This window comes from Bos indicus, chromosome 13 (assembly GCF_029378745.1).
Source record: "Bos indicus isolate NIAB-ARS_2022 breed Sahiwal x Tharparkar chromosome 13, NIAB-ARS_B.indTharparkar_mat_pri_1.0, whole genome shotgun sequence".
NCBI lineage: Eukaryota > Metazoa > Chordata > Mammalia > Artiodactyla > Bovidae > Bos > Bos indicus.
Window position 1 is genome coordinate 40,533,373 of NC_091772.1, and position 15,254 is coordinate 40,548,626.

At 43.8% G+C, this 15,254-nt stretch overlaps 1 protein-coding gene across 2 annotated transcripts in view; it reads left to right on the forward strand.

Annotated features, from left to right (window-relative positions):
• Window positions 1–517: 517 nt before the first annotated feature.
• The window catches only part of KIZ (kizuna centrosomal protein), a 93,447-nt gene continuing 78,710 nt past the window's right edge, over window positions 518–15,254 (forward strand). The window contains exons 1-3 of one of the 2 annotated variants that reach the window (XM_019973258.2): window positions 518–852; window positions 8,497–8,559; window positions 10,592–10,745. In XM_019973258.2, the coding sequence (XP_019828817.2) occupies window positions 746–852; window positions 8,497–8,559; window positions 10,592–10,745 (324 nt within the window). In that variant the 5' untranslated portion in view covers window positions 518–745. The remainder of the gene's footprint in view (window positions 853–8,496; window positions 8,560–10,591; window positions 10,746–15,254) is intronic. The other variant, XM_019973257.2, reaches the window with a different exon arrangement.

Sequence of the window (15,254 nt, forward strand, 5' to 3'; positions counted from 1 at the left end):
TTTCCCAGGAAAGGAAAGTGGGAAGGGGTAGCCATTCCCTTCTCCAGGGGATTTTCCTTACCCAGGGATCGAATCTGGATCCCTGCAAGGCTGGCGGATTCTTTACCCGCTGCGCCCTTAGGGATGCCAACACTCAGCACATTCTGGGAAGAAGGGAGGGAAGGAGTGTATGCACCTAGTCAAATTAAAGCAGTTTGATGCCCACCCCCGCAAAACACACCCATCACGGGATTACTCTAGCCCAGCCTCCATCCTCTTTACCGTGGAGGGGCGAGGATCAGGGGTCATCTTCAGACCTGGCCTTCAGAGAAGGGCCCCGCCCGAAGGAGGGCCAGGGTCTCTCAAGAACTCCGAACGGTTAGAGGAGAGGAAAGCCCCAGTCTCGCGGCAGGGGTTGGGTGGGGGTGGTACAGTGAGGCCTTGGATACCAAGTTACAAGCCCGCCTCTCCACCCTCCGTACGCAGACTCGGCCCGCCCTCTTCCCGGGCGCCCCGCCCCTCTTGGCCGTCTGTCACGCCCCTGCAGGGCGTCCCGACACCGAGGCGTGTGCCCCGGCCTCCACAGCTCCTCGCCCGGGCCCTCTTGGCCGTCTGCCCCGCCTCTGAACGGCGCCCCGCCCCCGAGGCCGTCTGCCCCGCCCCTCCACGGTCCGAGCCCCGCCCCCTGCGCGGCGTCCGGGCGCCGTGTTGGCTCGCGGTGCATGTTGGGGCTGTCGCCTGGGACAACCAGGACCTCAACCGTCCCATGACGGAGCGGAGCGGCCGCGGCGGTGGGACGCGCGGGGCTTCCGCGCTTCCGAGCCCCGACTACTATGAGCAGGTGGCCCACCTCCAGCAAGGGCTGCGGAACAGGTACGGCCTAGCTGGGGCGGGGGCGGGGAGTCGGCCGGCCCGAGGGTCCACGGGAGCCCCGCCCCCGACCACGGTTCCCCTGGGCTGGAGTCCAGACCAGCCCTGTCCCCCAAACTCCCGGAGGACGGAGTTTACCGGAGACACTGCCCTCCACCCCGCCGTGGGAGGTCCCCGGCGGGAATGTCCCTGGATGCGCCCAGGAGTGAAAGCCGGAGTCTCCTGCCTGTCACTCTCAATCAAAGCGTGTGAGTTTCTCTGGTCCCCTTCCACACTCCCCTCCCCGGCCCTTCAGGTTGTCATCACGCCCTGACAGCCGCGCTCCCTCGGTGATGACAGGCCCAGGAATGCAGGCGGGAGAGTGTGTGTGTGTGTGTGTGTGCGTGTGCGTGTGCGTGTGTTTGTCAAACATGCGCCCTGTTTAAATGCACGAGACTTTTACAGGGCCAGATTTCCAGCGGGAGAAGTCCCAACTTTAAGATGGTTCGTGATACGTTGATTAAGACATGAAAAGATGAGAATCACTGAAAACCAATTGATCACTGTAAAGAGAGAAAATTACAAAGCAATTTACTACAAATATCTACATAAAAGATTGGTTGTTGAAGCTATTATTTAGCTGCTAAGTTAATTGGAGTTGGAAATCTCATTAGTCGACAAGAAAGGAAATAGAATTTTGGATCTTTTGATAAATAGCACTTTTAATGAGTGTTTAAAAGTTACAGAGTCATTTTACTGAAGAGGGGTGCTGCACGCAGTGATGATTCTGAAATGACAATAGTTACATGTAAGGTAAAGGCAGAAGTTACTGGTTTTGAAAAGGAATTGTGTTCATCCTATGCTAAATTTAATTCCTATCAGATTGTTTATAGAGCATCTGCAACAGGCTTCCTTAATCTTCCTCACCTTTTAATTTATTATTATTTATTTTGTTTAACTCTTAATCTTTCTACGTCTTGTTTTCTTTCTGACATACCACTGCACACCCACCCACCCACTCAACTCTCCTCCAACTTAAAAAAAATTCAGTTCTTGTAGTGCCTTCCCTGTGCCAAGTATGAATCAACCAATTCCTGACTTACGTGCATTCTTCAAGACTTCTAGGTAGTGCATCAAGTGACTTGTATCCTGCCTACACTGAGAATTCCAAGAGGACAGGAGCCATATGGAGCTGGACCTTCGGCTCATGTTAGAGTACCTGAAATGGCAGAGGGACTGGATACATGTTTATTGAATGAGTAGAAGTGTCAGCCAGCTAGTGTCCCCCAGCTGGTGTCCAAAGTCAACCAGCTAGTGTCCAGGAGTTGGGAATGTGTTATGTAGAACTGAGTAGCCACTCATTTACCACTAAATAGTGACCATTTTCTGGTCAATCAGGAAAACTGGCATCATGATATTTCAAAAATGGTATTAAATGCACACACCTGATAATTAAGGGACAAAACATTGCTCTGTGCATCATACACTTAAAGGGCTCGTTGCCTCTATTCTGTTAAAAGAGTGGCTTCCTTACCACAGGCCTTGAGTTATTTGTATCTCTTAACCCATGTTCTAATTTTATTTTTATTTTAATTTTTTGGTCTTACCATGTGGCATGTGGGATCTTAGTTCCTGGACCAGGGATCAAACCCACAACCCCTGCATTAGAAGTGCAGAGTCTTAACCATTGGACCACCAGGGAAGTTCCCCTTAACCCAGGTTCTAATTTTAAAATGTTACTAGTTTGAATGATAGCATTAAAAAAACAAAAACGAAGTTAATTGTGAGTTATCATTTTTGTTTCCTGTGCTCAGAACACCTGGCCGTTTATAGTCCTTATGGTATGATAACTGTGTAATGATTATTACTCACTTTATGTTTAATACTTAATGGTTGCACTGTTAAGCAAGGTGAGGCTGTTGAAATTATATAAGGAATCTGAGTCATGCTTTATAGCCTATTCATGGTTCTGCCTTGGGAGATTTTTTTTCATTTTTGAGTCAGTACAAATCTGTTACTGTGTGTATTCATTTTTCATTTTAAAAAGTCCCTAACTAACTCTAATGCATAGGTAATAAACACAGAGGCAAATAACTTTGGATGCAGAGAAAACTGCAAGAGAAATGTAGAAACCAAGCTTCTAGTCCATGAACAGTTATGTGACCTTGAGCTGGTCATTCAGCTTCTCTGACATGTTCATCACCAGAGATAGGGGCTTTGAGGTAAAGTAAGGCCAGAGGTTTTTTTTTTTTGTCTAGTAGAGCAGTGAGATTCTGTTTTGTCTAACAGAAGCAAAAGATATTAAGAAGAGGTGGCAAGAATACACAGAAGAACTATACAAAAAAGATCTTCACGACCCAGATAACCACAATGGTGTGATCACCAACCTAGAGCCAGACATCCTGGAATTCGAAGTTAAGTGGGCCTTAGGAAGTATCACTACGAGCAAAGAGAGTAGAGATGATGGAATTCCAGTTGAGCTATTTCAGATCCTAAAAGATGATGCTGTAGAAGTGCTGCGCTCAATATGCCAGCAAATTTGGAAAATTCAGCAGTTGACACAGGACTGGAAAAGGTTGATTTTCATTCTAGTCCCAAAGAAAGGCAATACCAAAGAATGCTCAAACTACCGCACAATTGCACTCATCTCACGTGCTAGTAAAGTAATGCTCAAAATTCTGCAAGCCAGGTTTCAACAGTACATGAACTGTGAACTTCCAGATGTTCAAGCTGGATTTAGAAAAGGCAGAGGAACCAGAGATCAAATTGCCAATATCTATCAGATCATCGAAAAAGCGAGTTCCAGAAAAACATCTGCTTTATTGACCATGCCAAAGCCTTTGACTGTGTGGACCACAACAAACTGGAAAATTCTTCAAGAGATGGGAATACCAAACCACCTGACCTGCCTCCTGAGAAATCTGTATGCACGTCAGGAAGCAACAGTTAGAACTGGATATGGAACAACAGACTGGTCCCAAACTGGTAAAGGAGTATGTCAAGGCTGTATATTGTCAGCCTGCTTATTTAACTTATATGCAGAGTACATCATGAGAGACACTGGGCTGGAAGAAGCACAAGCTGGAATCAAGATTGCTGGTAGAAATATCAATAACTCACATATGCAGATGACACCACCCTTATGGCAGAAAGTGAAGAAGAACTAAAGAGCCTCTTGATGAAAGTGAAAGAGGAGAATGAAAAAGTTGGCTTAAAGCTCAACATTAAGAAAACTAAGATCATGGCATCTGGTCCCATCACTTCATGGCAAATAGATGGGGAAACAGTGGAAACAGTGTCAGACTTTATTTTTTTGGGCTCCAAGATCACTGCAGATGGTGACTGCAGCCATGAAATTAAAAGATGCTTGCTCCTTGGAAGGAAAGTTATGACCAACCTAGACAGTATATTAAAAAGCGGAGACATTACTTTGCCAACAAAGGTGTGTCTAGTCAAAGGTATGGTTTTTCCAGTAGTCATGTATGGATGTGAGAGTTGGTCTATAAAGAAAGCTGAGCACTGAAAAATTGATGCTTTTGAACTGTGGTGTTGGAGAAGACTCTTGAGAGTCCCTTGGACTGCAAGGAGATCCAACCAGTCAATCCTAAAGGAGATCAGTCCTGAATATTCATTGGAAGGACCGATGCTGAAGCTGAAACCCCAATACTTTGGCCACCTGATGCGAAGAACTGACTGATTTGAAAAGACCTGATGCTGGGAAAGATTGAAGGTGGGAGAAGGGGACGACAGAGATTGAGATGTTTGGATGGCATCACTGACTCAGTGGACATGAGTTTGAGTAAACTCTGGGAGTTGGCGATGGACAGGGAGGCCTGGCATATTGCAGTCCATGGGATCGCAAAGAGTGAGACACGACTGAGCAGCTGAACTGAACTGAGAGCAGTGAGCCTTAAAGTAAAAGAAAGTTGAAAGCTGTTAGTTTTGCAAAGCAATGAGCAATGAATATTATTGTCTATATCCTATTTCAGTGTTTGGATGTACCTGTTTGTTTGATCAATCCCAGTGACCGTAAGGACCTTTGTCTCCTAAAACTGGAGTTGTTTTGATGTCTGCAACCGCAGGTAGTCACAGCTGGTTTGTCAGTCTGGAAATGTCCTGGGAATGAAAGAGAAAAACAACTTGTCTTTTCTCAGTTCTCTTAAGAGGTGGGCCATCGCAGTGTTTAGTTCAGGTCAGTTGCTTAGTCGTGTCCGACTCTTTGCGACTCCCTGGACTGTAGCATGCCAGGCCTCCCTGTCCATCACCAACTCCTGGCAGTCCACTTCGTAAGTGGTATATTTTTAACCCACATTGTCTTAGCTGTTGTCACATATAGATGTAATTTTATATTCTGAATTTTTTCCTTTTTGTTTAAGGTGTTTTCTGGTGTTTTCTCCTCATTGTGATGAAGGCCAGTCACTGAATCTAAAAGAGCTTGTTGCAGTGATTTGTTACAATGTATCTAGTGCCACAAGCATGGTAGCAACATGAATGTGGAATCGACTCTTAAAATCATATAAAAACATCCCTTTGAAAGGCTATTAACCAACCCCAGTTTTTTCAGTGCCGGTATTGATTCAGAGTGAGATACCATAATAGTCCAGAAATTGATGCTGCGATATTTGTTGAGTAAAGCTGAAGATGGTATTGAGACAAAAACAGAGTAACAAGTGGCTTATAAGGAGAAAACTAAAGCTGGTGGCTATGCTTTGAGGACCACCCAGGTGTGTAAAACTTCAAAAGGTCAGGTCTAGGATGAGGTGATGCAAACTTGGACCTGTGAATATACATCCCAGGGCTGGGTATTTAAAGATTTTGAAATAGAGATTTAAGGTGCAGAAATTGCAAGATGATCCTCCCAATAAGCCTTTCTCTGGCTTTTTTGTTGGGTAAATATCTTAAGTCTTAGATTGAGAAGAACAGATAGGAAAGTCAGTGTTGGAGTGCTGCCGTGTGGATGTGTTCAGAAAAATGAGCCTGTGAGGAAGAGGTAATGAGATCAGCATCATTTTGTCTGGAATTAGAAGGCCAAGAGGTATTTGACTGTGATTTTTCAGTTTTTGAAGTGTTAGAGTAGAGAAGTGTGACCAGTGGATGTCTGTGTGTAGTGAAGATAGAGTAGGAATGAGGAAGTTTTACATTCTTTATTGAAAAGAACTGGTTGTTTGAGAGCTGATGGATTTCCATAAAGACTGTGGTCCTTTTCCATGTGAGGGGTGAATTTTTTAAATTATTTTAAAACAAGGCCAAGCTTACAGAAAAGTTGCAGGTAAATAGGACAAAGACTTCTAGTATTCCCCTCACCCAGATCTCTCAACTCTTAACTTTTTATTTCATTTTCTTTCCCCCTTTCTATTTGTCTGTCTGCCTGTCTAAGAGCACGAGACTTGTCCAAACCATTTGAAAAGGGCAGGTATGTGATGCCCCTGACACGGTTACCAAATAACCCTTCTTGTCAGGAAACTAACATCCATATACCAGTCCACAAACTCCAATCAAATTTCAGCAGCTGTCTTAACACCTTTTTTTTCCTGGTCCAGGATTCCACCTGTGAACCTGTGTTAATGTGTCTCTCCAGCCTCTCCCAGTCTGGACACATTCCCCTGTCTTGACCTGTCTTTCGTGTTCCTCGCAGTTTCATAGGCTACACCTCTCATCCCAGAGGATAACCCTCCAGCTGGGTCCAACTGATGGTTCCTTGCAAACAGACAATGATCACGCTTTACTGGCAGGAGCACAATAGGCCTGAAGAAGGACATCAGGGACAAAAGTCATAGCCATGTTTAAGGACCCTCTGCCCTCGTCATTTAGTGTTAAATTGCTTACACTGTCCAGTCAGCCACTCCTTGTTATCATACTGATTGTGAAATCTTAGACAGGGAATAAAAATCTCTAACATGGAAGCCGTTATGCCATATTTACTTCAAGTTCACTCTTAGTAATGAGAAAGTAAAGATCTGTTTGAAGCTACTAGTTTAAAACTGGTGATTCTACAAGTTTTTTTTCTTTTTTAAACATAGGCACTTCCCAGCTAAGGAATGGGTTGTGTTCCACAAGCAGAGATTAGGTGTTTGGGTTTTGGACACCATTTTCCCTTTAAAAGAATTTTGGCTAAACAGTGGTTTTCATTCTAGATTACACTGAGCAGAGAAATTTACTTATAATAAAGCTAACAGTATAACCTTTGGGGGTTTTAAGGGAAAAAAATGACTGAAGGAAAATAGAAACTAACAATCCAGGGCTCCCAAGTGACCATGCCTCAGCCCTTTCCCACAGGGAGCCACTGAACCCTTCCTTTGCCGGAATCCTTGTCTTTGATTCACAGTCTTTTTTTTTTTTTTTTTTAAAGACATTATACAATTTCTTTTTCACCCTTAGTTAATGTTAGCTTAAATTAGCAGCATGGCTTCAGTTGAAGCTGTTACTCTGGTGGTCATGGAGCAGAGTCTGCGACTGAACCTCCCCAGGGCTCTTTTTGAGGCTGGAATGGCCTCCTGTCCAGTGGTTTTCCTCTCCAGCCCCTGGGTTTTGGCCACTGCCACCGTTTCTGCTGCCCAGTTTCCCCTGCTTCTCACCAGACCAGGTGTGCAGGTGGGCATGCCCGCTCTGTCCTCCAGCTTCCTGCCAGCACTCATCAGAAAGCTCAGAAGCCTGCATGGCGTAGTTCCTGGGAATGGCAGTCAGTGACCGATCATGATGGTGTTTACAGGTTATACAGGGAAACGCCCCCAGATCACAGTCATGGTGTCAGGGACCTGGTCTCCCCTAAACGTGAGTGAGGCCAGGTCTGCTTCTCAGAAACCCCTTCCTGACTCAGCCATGAGGTCCTGCCCAGGATCATCTGGTGGAAAACAGAATGATCCCCCAACCTGCAGTCCAGGATGGTTTTAGGGTAGCCTCGTGTCTAGACCTGGCGGAATCCTTATAGCTCTCAGAGATGCTGGCCATGTTGTATTTTACATGTTTATCTTGTGTATTGTCTGTCCTTACCTCTTGAATGTCACTGGTTTAGGGTAGGAGCCTTAGTTGGCTCATTCACCAAGTCAATCTCCAGGACTAGAGCAGAGCCTGGCTCATGAAGGCACTCAAGAAATAACACTTGCGGAGTGAATGAACCTGCTTTCCAGGCTTTTCTCACTGCATTTCCACATTTATTTCGAAAAGCTTGTTCTTTTTGCTTCATACTGGTGTCCTTTCTGCTTTTTGACTTGCCTAGTGACTGCTAAGTTCTTTTGTGTCTTGAGTTTCACATGCAGCTGGCATTTTCTGCTTCTTAAACCAGAGAGGGTTTCCCTAGTAGCTCAGCTGGTCAGGAAGATCCCCCGGAGAGGGGATAGGCTCCAGTATTCTTGGGCTTCCTTGGTGGCTCAAACAATAAAGAATCCGCCTGCAATGCGGGATACCTGGGTTCGACCCCTGGGTTGGGAGGATCCCCTGGAGAAGGGAACGGCTATCCATTCGAATATTCTTGCCTGGAGAATTCCATAGACAGAGGCACCTGGGAGGCTATAGTCCATGGGGTCGCAAAGAGTCAGACATGACTGAGCGACTTTCACTTTCTTTTCACTTCAGACCAGAGAAGCATTTTCAAAAAGGAGATCATGTTCTAAATTTGACTACCTGTTACTGACCAGTGTAATTTATTCATGAAATACTTCTTTATTATAGCGAAAAGAAGAGATTGGACCTGGAAAGGAAACTTTATGAATATCATCAGTCTGATGTATGCAGGTAAGATATGACAGCAGAAAATTTTAAGACCAGTTTGCCTGGCTCAGATGGTAAAGAATCTGCCTGCAGTGCAGGAGACCTGGGTTTGATCCCTGGATCGGGAAGATACCATGGAGAAAGAAATGGCAACCCACTCCAGGATTCTTGACTGGAAAATCCTATGGACAGAGGAGCCTGGCAGACTACAGTCCATGGGGTTGCAAAGAGTTGGACATGACTTAGTGACTAAACAACAATCAAAATTTAACCCTAATATATGTTACAAATACCATAGTTGTAGTCCTGTTATTATTCCTTATTTTTGATGTGTAAATGTTTCAAGTAAACACTGTAATTTCATATAATCACTATCAAGTATAAGAATAAATTTGATTAAAATAGATTTTAAAAATTATTATATTTTCATTATTTGGTATCTGTATAATTTCAGGAATCTATTTTGCTTAAATATCTTAAAAATAAGATACATTGTAGTCTTATCTTTTGGGTCACAATTTAAACATGGTGCATCTGTGAGTGATTAAGGCATAATTATTATAGCTGACCTTTCAACAAAATATTAGGCAGGGTTATGTGGTATTTCATTTTGGAGTTTCCAAACATTTCTTTATTTTGGGGAGCTCCAAAATCACTGCAGATGGTGACTGCAGCCATGAAATTAAAAGACGCTTGCTCCTTGGAAGAAAAGCTACGACCAACCTAGACAGTATATTAAAAAGCAGAAACACTACTTTGCCAACAAAGGTCCATCTAGTCAAAACTATGGTTTTTCCAGTAGTCATAGGTATGGATGTGAGAGTTGGACTGTTAAGAAAGTTGAATGCTGAAGAATTGGTGCTTTTGAATTGTGGTGTTGGAGAAGACTCTTGAGAGTCCCTTGGACTGCATGGAGATCCAACCAGTCCATCAGGAAATCAGTCCTGAATATTTACTAGAAGGACTGATTCTGAAGCTGAGACTCCAATACTTTGGCCACCTGATGCAAAGAACTGACTCATTGGAAAAGACCCTGATGCTGAGAAAGATCAAAGGCAGGAGGAGAAGGGGACAACAGAGGATGAGATGGTTGGGTGGATTTGATGAACATGAGTTTGAGTAGGCTCTGGGAGTTGGTGTTGGACAGGGAGGCCTAGTGTGTTGCAGTCCATGGGGTCGCAAAGAGTCGGACACAACTGAGTAACTGAACTGAACTGAAACGTTTCTTCACAATTTGAGCAGAGTTACAATCGATTTGCTATTATAAAATATTTTCATAATACAGTGCATTATTGCAGTTTCTAACAAAAATTTAAAATATCTAAATGAGACCTTTTGGAGCACTTTAAATTTCTAAAGTTTTTAAAATGTTTATGGGTTATAGTGTATAGTTTGATTCTGTTTCTATATGAGCAGGTAGGAGAAGGCAATGGCAACCCACTCCAGTACTCTTGCCTGGAAAATCCCATGGATGGAGGAGCCTGGTGGGCTGCAGTCCATGGGGTCGTGAAGAGTCGGACACGACTGAGAGACTTCACTTTCCCTTTTCACTTTGATGCATTGGAGAAGGAAATGGCAACCCACTCCAGTGTTCTTGCCTGGAGAACCCCAGGGATGGCGGAGCCTGGTGGGCTGCTGTCTATGGGGTCGCACAGAGTCGGACACGACTGAAGTAACTTAGCAGCAGCAGCATGAACAGGTAGTTTTGAAGCTGTCACATAAAAGAATGTAATGGGCTGTTTACCTGCACAGGGCCACATAGACCCTGCTCTTGACACCACACTTAATTTTGAGAAAGAAATCCATGTAAATATGTGTGAATGGTGTAATGTGGTCTTGTGTCCATTTCTCAGGAGAGTTATGCCTAGAGGTGATACCTCAGTGATGTTGCATTAATTTCCTCTCTAAAGATGCATATACATTCTGTCCTTTGGGCTGCAGCATTTGGGTAAAATATCTTAGAATACACTGTCTCATTAACAGTTTTGTTAAAGCAAATCCTTAGATTTGTCCAAGTCTAACTCCATTGTTTAAAAATCTGCTTTTACTCTTCTAGAGCTAAGCTGAAGTATATAAAACTAAAGAAGTACCTGAAGGAAATATGTGAATCAGAAAAGAATGCTCGTATTCGAAACCAAGAATATTTAAAGCAGTTCGAGCGGATCCAAACTAACATTACTGCAAGTTTAGAGAAGCTGCAAGAACTGAAGGTGGTGTTTTGTACTGTTTTTTGTTTATGTTTTTGTTTTCTAGTCTTTTTTTGCTAAGATTGGGACTGGCGAGAATAAGTTTCAGATCTGTGACAGTCACTAACGTTAGGTTGTTTATCCAGAAGATTAACTGTCAGTTTTTTCCAGGAATTTATTACCATATGGCCACATTTTGATCAGACAGGTTGAAATTGCATGTTCTCAGATTTCTGCTTTAGTTGACTTACTGGAATATCTGTGCTTTGTTATACTATATAAGTGGTTAACTTAAACAGGCATGGCCACCAGCCATACCTGGCCCCTCACCCGGTACCTGGTATCTCTTGGCATCATCAGGATATCTTGAGAGACTGGCTCCTTCTTCAGAGGGTTCTTTTTCTCTGGTGTGGGCCCCTCTGTTCTGGGCAGGCCAGGTGTCAGGAGGAAACTGAGGGGGAGAACTGGTCCAAGGAGTTGGTCCTCATGCCCATCGACTTTGAGAGTCAGAATAGCTTCCCCTTCCCTGCCATCTCTCACCCTGGCTCCCCACTCCCTTAGGCTGCTTGACAAACTGTGCCAAACGTGGAGGGCGAGGCTTCATTTCTATTTGTGCTGCTCAGGGCTTTTACCTGACTTAACCCATCTGCTCACCGGTTACAGGAGAAGTTGGCTTCAGCATTCCTTTTTTTCCCTCTTGAACTTTCCCTCTGCTACTGCTGCTAAGTCACTTCAGTCGTGTCCAACTCTGTGCGACCCCATAGACGGCAGCCCACCAGGCTCCCCCGTCCCTGGGATTCTCTAGGCAAGAACACTGGAGTGGGTTGCCATTTCCTTCTCCAATGCATGAAAGTGAAAAGTGAAAGTGAAGTTGCTCAGTCATGTCTGACCCTCAGCAACCCCATGGACTGCAGCCTACCAGGCTCCTCTGTCCATGGGATTTTCCAGGCAAGAGTACTGGAGTGGGGTGCCATTGCCTTCTCCGGAACTTTCCCCCTAGCCTTGTATTATAGAAGTTTTAAATATACATGAAAATAATTATTATAATAAACATTCGTGCTATGGTCTGAACGTTTGTGTAAGCCTGCCCAAATTCATATGTTGAAATCCTAACCCCACAAAAGTGTATTATTAGTGGGTGGGGCCTTTGAGAGGTGCTTAAGTCACAAGGGTGGGGCTCTCATGAATGGGATTAGTGCCTCATAACAGAGGCTCCAGGGCACTCCTGGCCCCTTCCACCTGAGGACACAGTGAGAAGATGGTAGCCCTGAACCAGGATGGGGGCTCTCTCCAGAAGGCCACCTTGATCTTGGCTTCCAGCCTCCACAACTCATCAACAATTCCAATTGTTTATGAGCTGCCCAACCAGTACTGTTTTATTATAGCAACCTAAATGGACTGACATCTTGTGATCTATCCAGATATAAATATAAATATTTATAACAGTTATAAATATTTTGCTATATTTGCTTGGCCTGTGTCTCTGTATGTGTATTTATTTTAAGCTGCAGAAACCATGACATTTCTCCCCTAAATACTTAAGTGTGGATTCTCTAAAAACAAGGACAGTCTTCTCCATAATCATACCATTATCACATCTAACAAGATTACTAATGATTCCATAATATTTAATATTCAGTTGATATTTTAGTTTCTGCAGTTCTCTTCAAAAGTCTGTTTTTCCAGACCAAGAGCCAACCAGGGCTCACATGTTATATTTGTTATTGTGTTCTATTTTAATCTGTTAATCTGATTTGGTCTCCTACCCCTCTTCCTTTTTTTTTTCCCCCAAATGATACTGACTTTTTGAAGAAGGCAGGCCAGTTGTTTCTAGGATGACTTACATTCTGAATTTGACTTGTTATTTCTTTGTGGTGTCATTTAACTTGTGTAGTGTTCCCTGTATTTCTTGTGAACTAGAAATTCAGCCTAGACTAGCACCTCCCAGTAGAGCTTTGTGGCGATGGGAACCTTCTCCCTATAGATGCTGTCTGATACAGTTGCCACTAGCCATACGCGGTTGTTGAGCACTTAAAATGTAGCTTGGGACACTGAGGACTGAGTTTTGGTGTTAGTTAAATTTAAATAGTCATGGCTGAAGTTATATACACCCTGATGTATCCAGTCAGAAGGTATATGAGCTATGATGTCGGGTGGTCCTGCTTGAGCGAGGCTGAGTTTGATGTCTTGGTTAATACGGCAGTCTCTAGGTCTCTCTATCGTAAGGTACCTTTCTCTGCTTTGAAAATTAGTAAATAATCTGCCGAGTGGTGGCTTGGCATCTTGGGAATACCTTGTTTCTCAGCAGCCTTTTGCCTAGTGGTTTTAGGATCCATTAATGGTGCCTGAATCAGTTATAGTGGAAGTTGTGAAATGTTTCTGATTTGATCTTATCTTCTATCAATACCTTTATTAGCTGGCATTTCATGAAGAAGACCTTCCTTTCCTCCTCCTTCTCCCTCCCACAATTCACTGTGGGCTTGTGAATTTTTATTTCATCATTACATTACCAGTTACTGTAATTATTCTTTTGCTCTTCACATTTTCCTGTCCTTTTGACAGGATGTTCCAGGTTTACCTTCTGCTTCCCTGCCTCAGACCTGGAATTAGGCTCTTATGTGAGGAGCTGTGAGTATAGTTCACAGTGCAGCTCTGTACCCCTTTGAGTGCAGAGGGGTACTTAGAAATCAAGGTTTGGAGGTTGGCTGTGCTCAACTAATAGTCTTGACTACAGCCCTTCAGGTTGTCCCCTCTCAGCATTCAGGTAGAGTGCTTAAGCCTCCGTTCATGAATGTAAACCAGAGAATCAGCGGTGCTGTGAAGACATGCCCCACCCCTCCTGCCCACTTCATCCTCTCCCCCAACCCCCACTCCCCACCGTGGCAGCTTGTCATTAGCATTTTCCTCAGGTGTCCTTTGGTCTTGTCTGTTTGGCTTTTCTCTGAAGCTGATCCTGAGACAGGGTCTGGCTGTAAGTGGCTTTCATGGGAAGTGCAAGGATGCTGCAGGTGGGTAGCTGAGACAAGGAAGAACAGGTGACCGAAACGGGGTGTTGAGTCAGCTCCAGTCGGCACATGGAGATTAATCCCACAGGGACGCTCCACCGGGTGGTTCAGAGCATTTGGGAGATGCAGCTCCCGGCTGCCAAGCATCACTGGTTGAGGGCTGATGGAGGAGGGGTACAGAGGGTGAGGTTTCATTACCCATGTGCTCTTGTGGGCAGAGCAGCCTCCCCAAGGGCTGAGGAGCCTTCAGCACAGAGACAGGGTCGCTGGAACCTAGGAGCACCCAGAAAGCTTCCGGGGTCGTATGAGGAGCATTGCCAGCCTCCACTTTAGCCTCCTTCATTCAAGTGCCAGGCACGGGGCTGGCATGACAGGGCTCAGGGAAGGTCCCCAGGGTGGGGGAGCAAGTCCCCATCTGGTCCTGTGTCTCCTCCCCTTGAAATCCTTGAGCATAAGAAAACATTTGTAAGCCATAGGAAGAAAGAGTTTTTGCTTAAGACTTATTATTTAATAAACCTCTTTATTTTTGGTGTTTATTTTGTAAACCACCTCTCATCTCTTTTTAAAGATATTTTCTCTTGGCATTTGTAGAGGATGCCTGCTTAAAGCTCTTGGGCTTAAAAATTAAATATCTGTTGAGTTCAAAAGAGTAGATATAGAACAGAAAGAAGTAAACTGGATTTTCTTAATTGCCTTATTTCTTTATCTTTTCTTGGCTTATTTTGTCATTTTTACTGGCCTTATGAAACTTTGATTTAATTAGGTATCTCTTTATAACATTACTGCCATCTATTGTGTTAATAGCACTGTGATAGAGAAAAAAGAAGTCCCTGCTTAACTTTACTAAAAATGGGGCATCATGTAATACGTTTTAAGATATTTTGAGGGAGACAAGTCAATTTTGGTTATTATTGTCTGTTCACTTTTTGAGTGTCAAAACAAAAACTTGGGCCCATTTTGTATTTAGACTGAGAACTGAGAAAACAGTTTTCTAATTTTATTATCTTATAGGTGTGTTTCTAATTGCAGAGCATCACTGCCTCGTTTGGAAAGTGTTCTGTGATGGAAAATTATCTGTGATGACCATAGTCAAGGGCTTTTTAAAGCTTTAATTACTAACATATGAATCAAAGTTTTATTATACTTTGAACAAAGCTTTTTATGCCTTGCTTTTAAGGAAAAGTCACTTCATAATGGAGTCATTTTCATCAGTTGGAGCGTGACAGTGACACTGACATCTCTACGTTATTAGGGCCAGAATAAACCTGATGGCTGCGGTGCTGATCACAGAGGTCCACAGTGCATGTGTATCCCTGAGAAATGGCATGTGTTTCCAGTTGATGGTCTAGCAAATAATACCTTCAGTGGCTGTGATGAATAGGACCGGGATACTGTGTAGATATCATTCAGATAAGAAATCAGTAGGATTGCTTTCTTTTCCCTTTTTAAGGACAGAACTTTTCAGAGAACATCATCTAATGTGTTACTTTCAAGATAAAATAACTGGATTTTCATGTAGCTTAATATC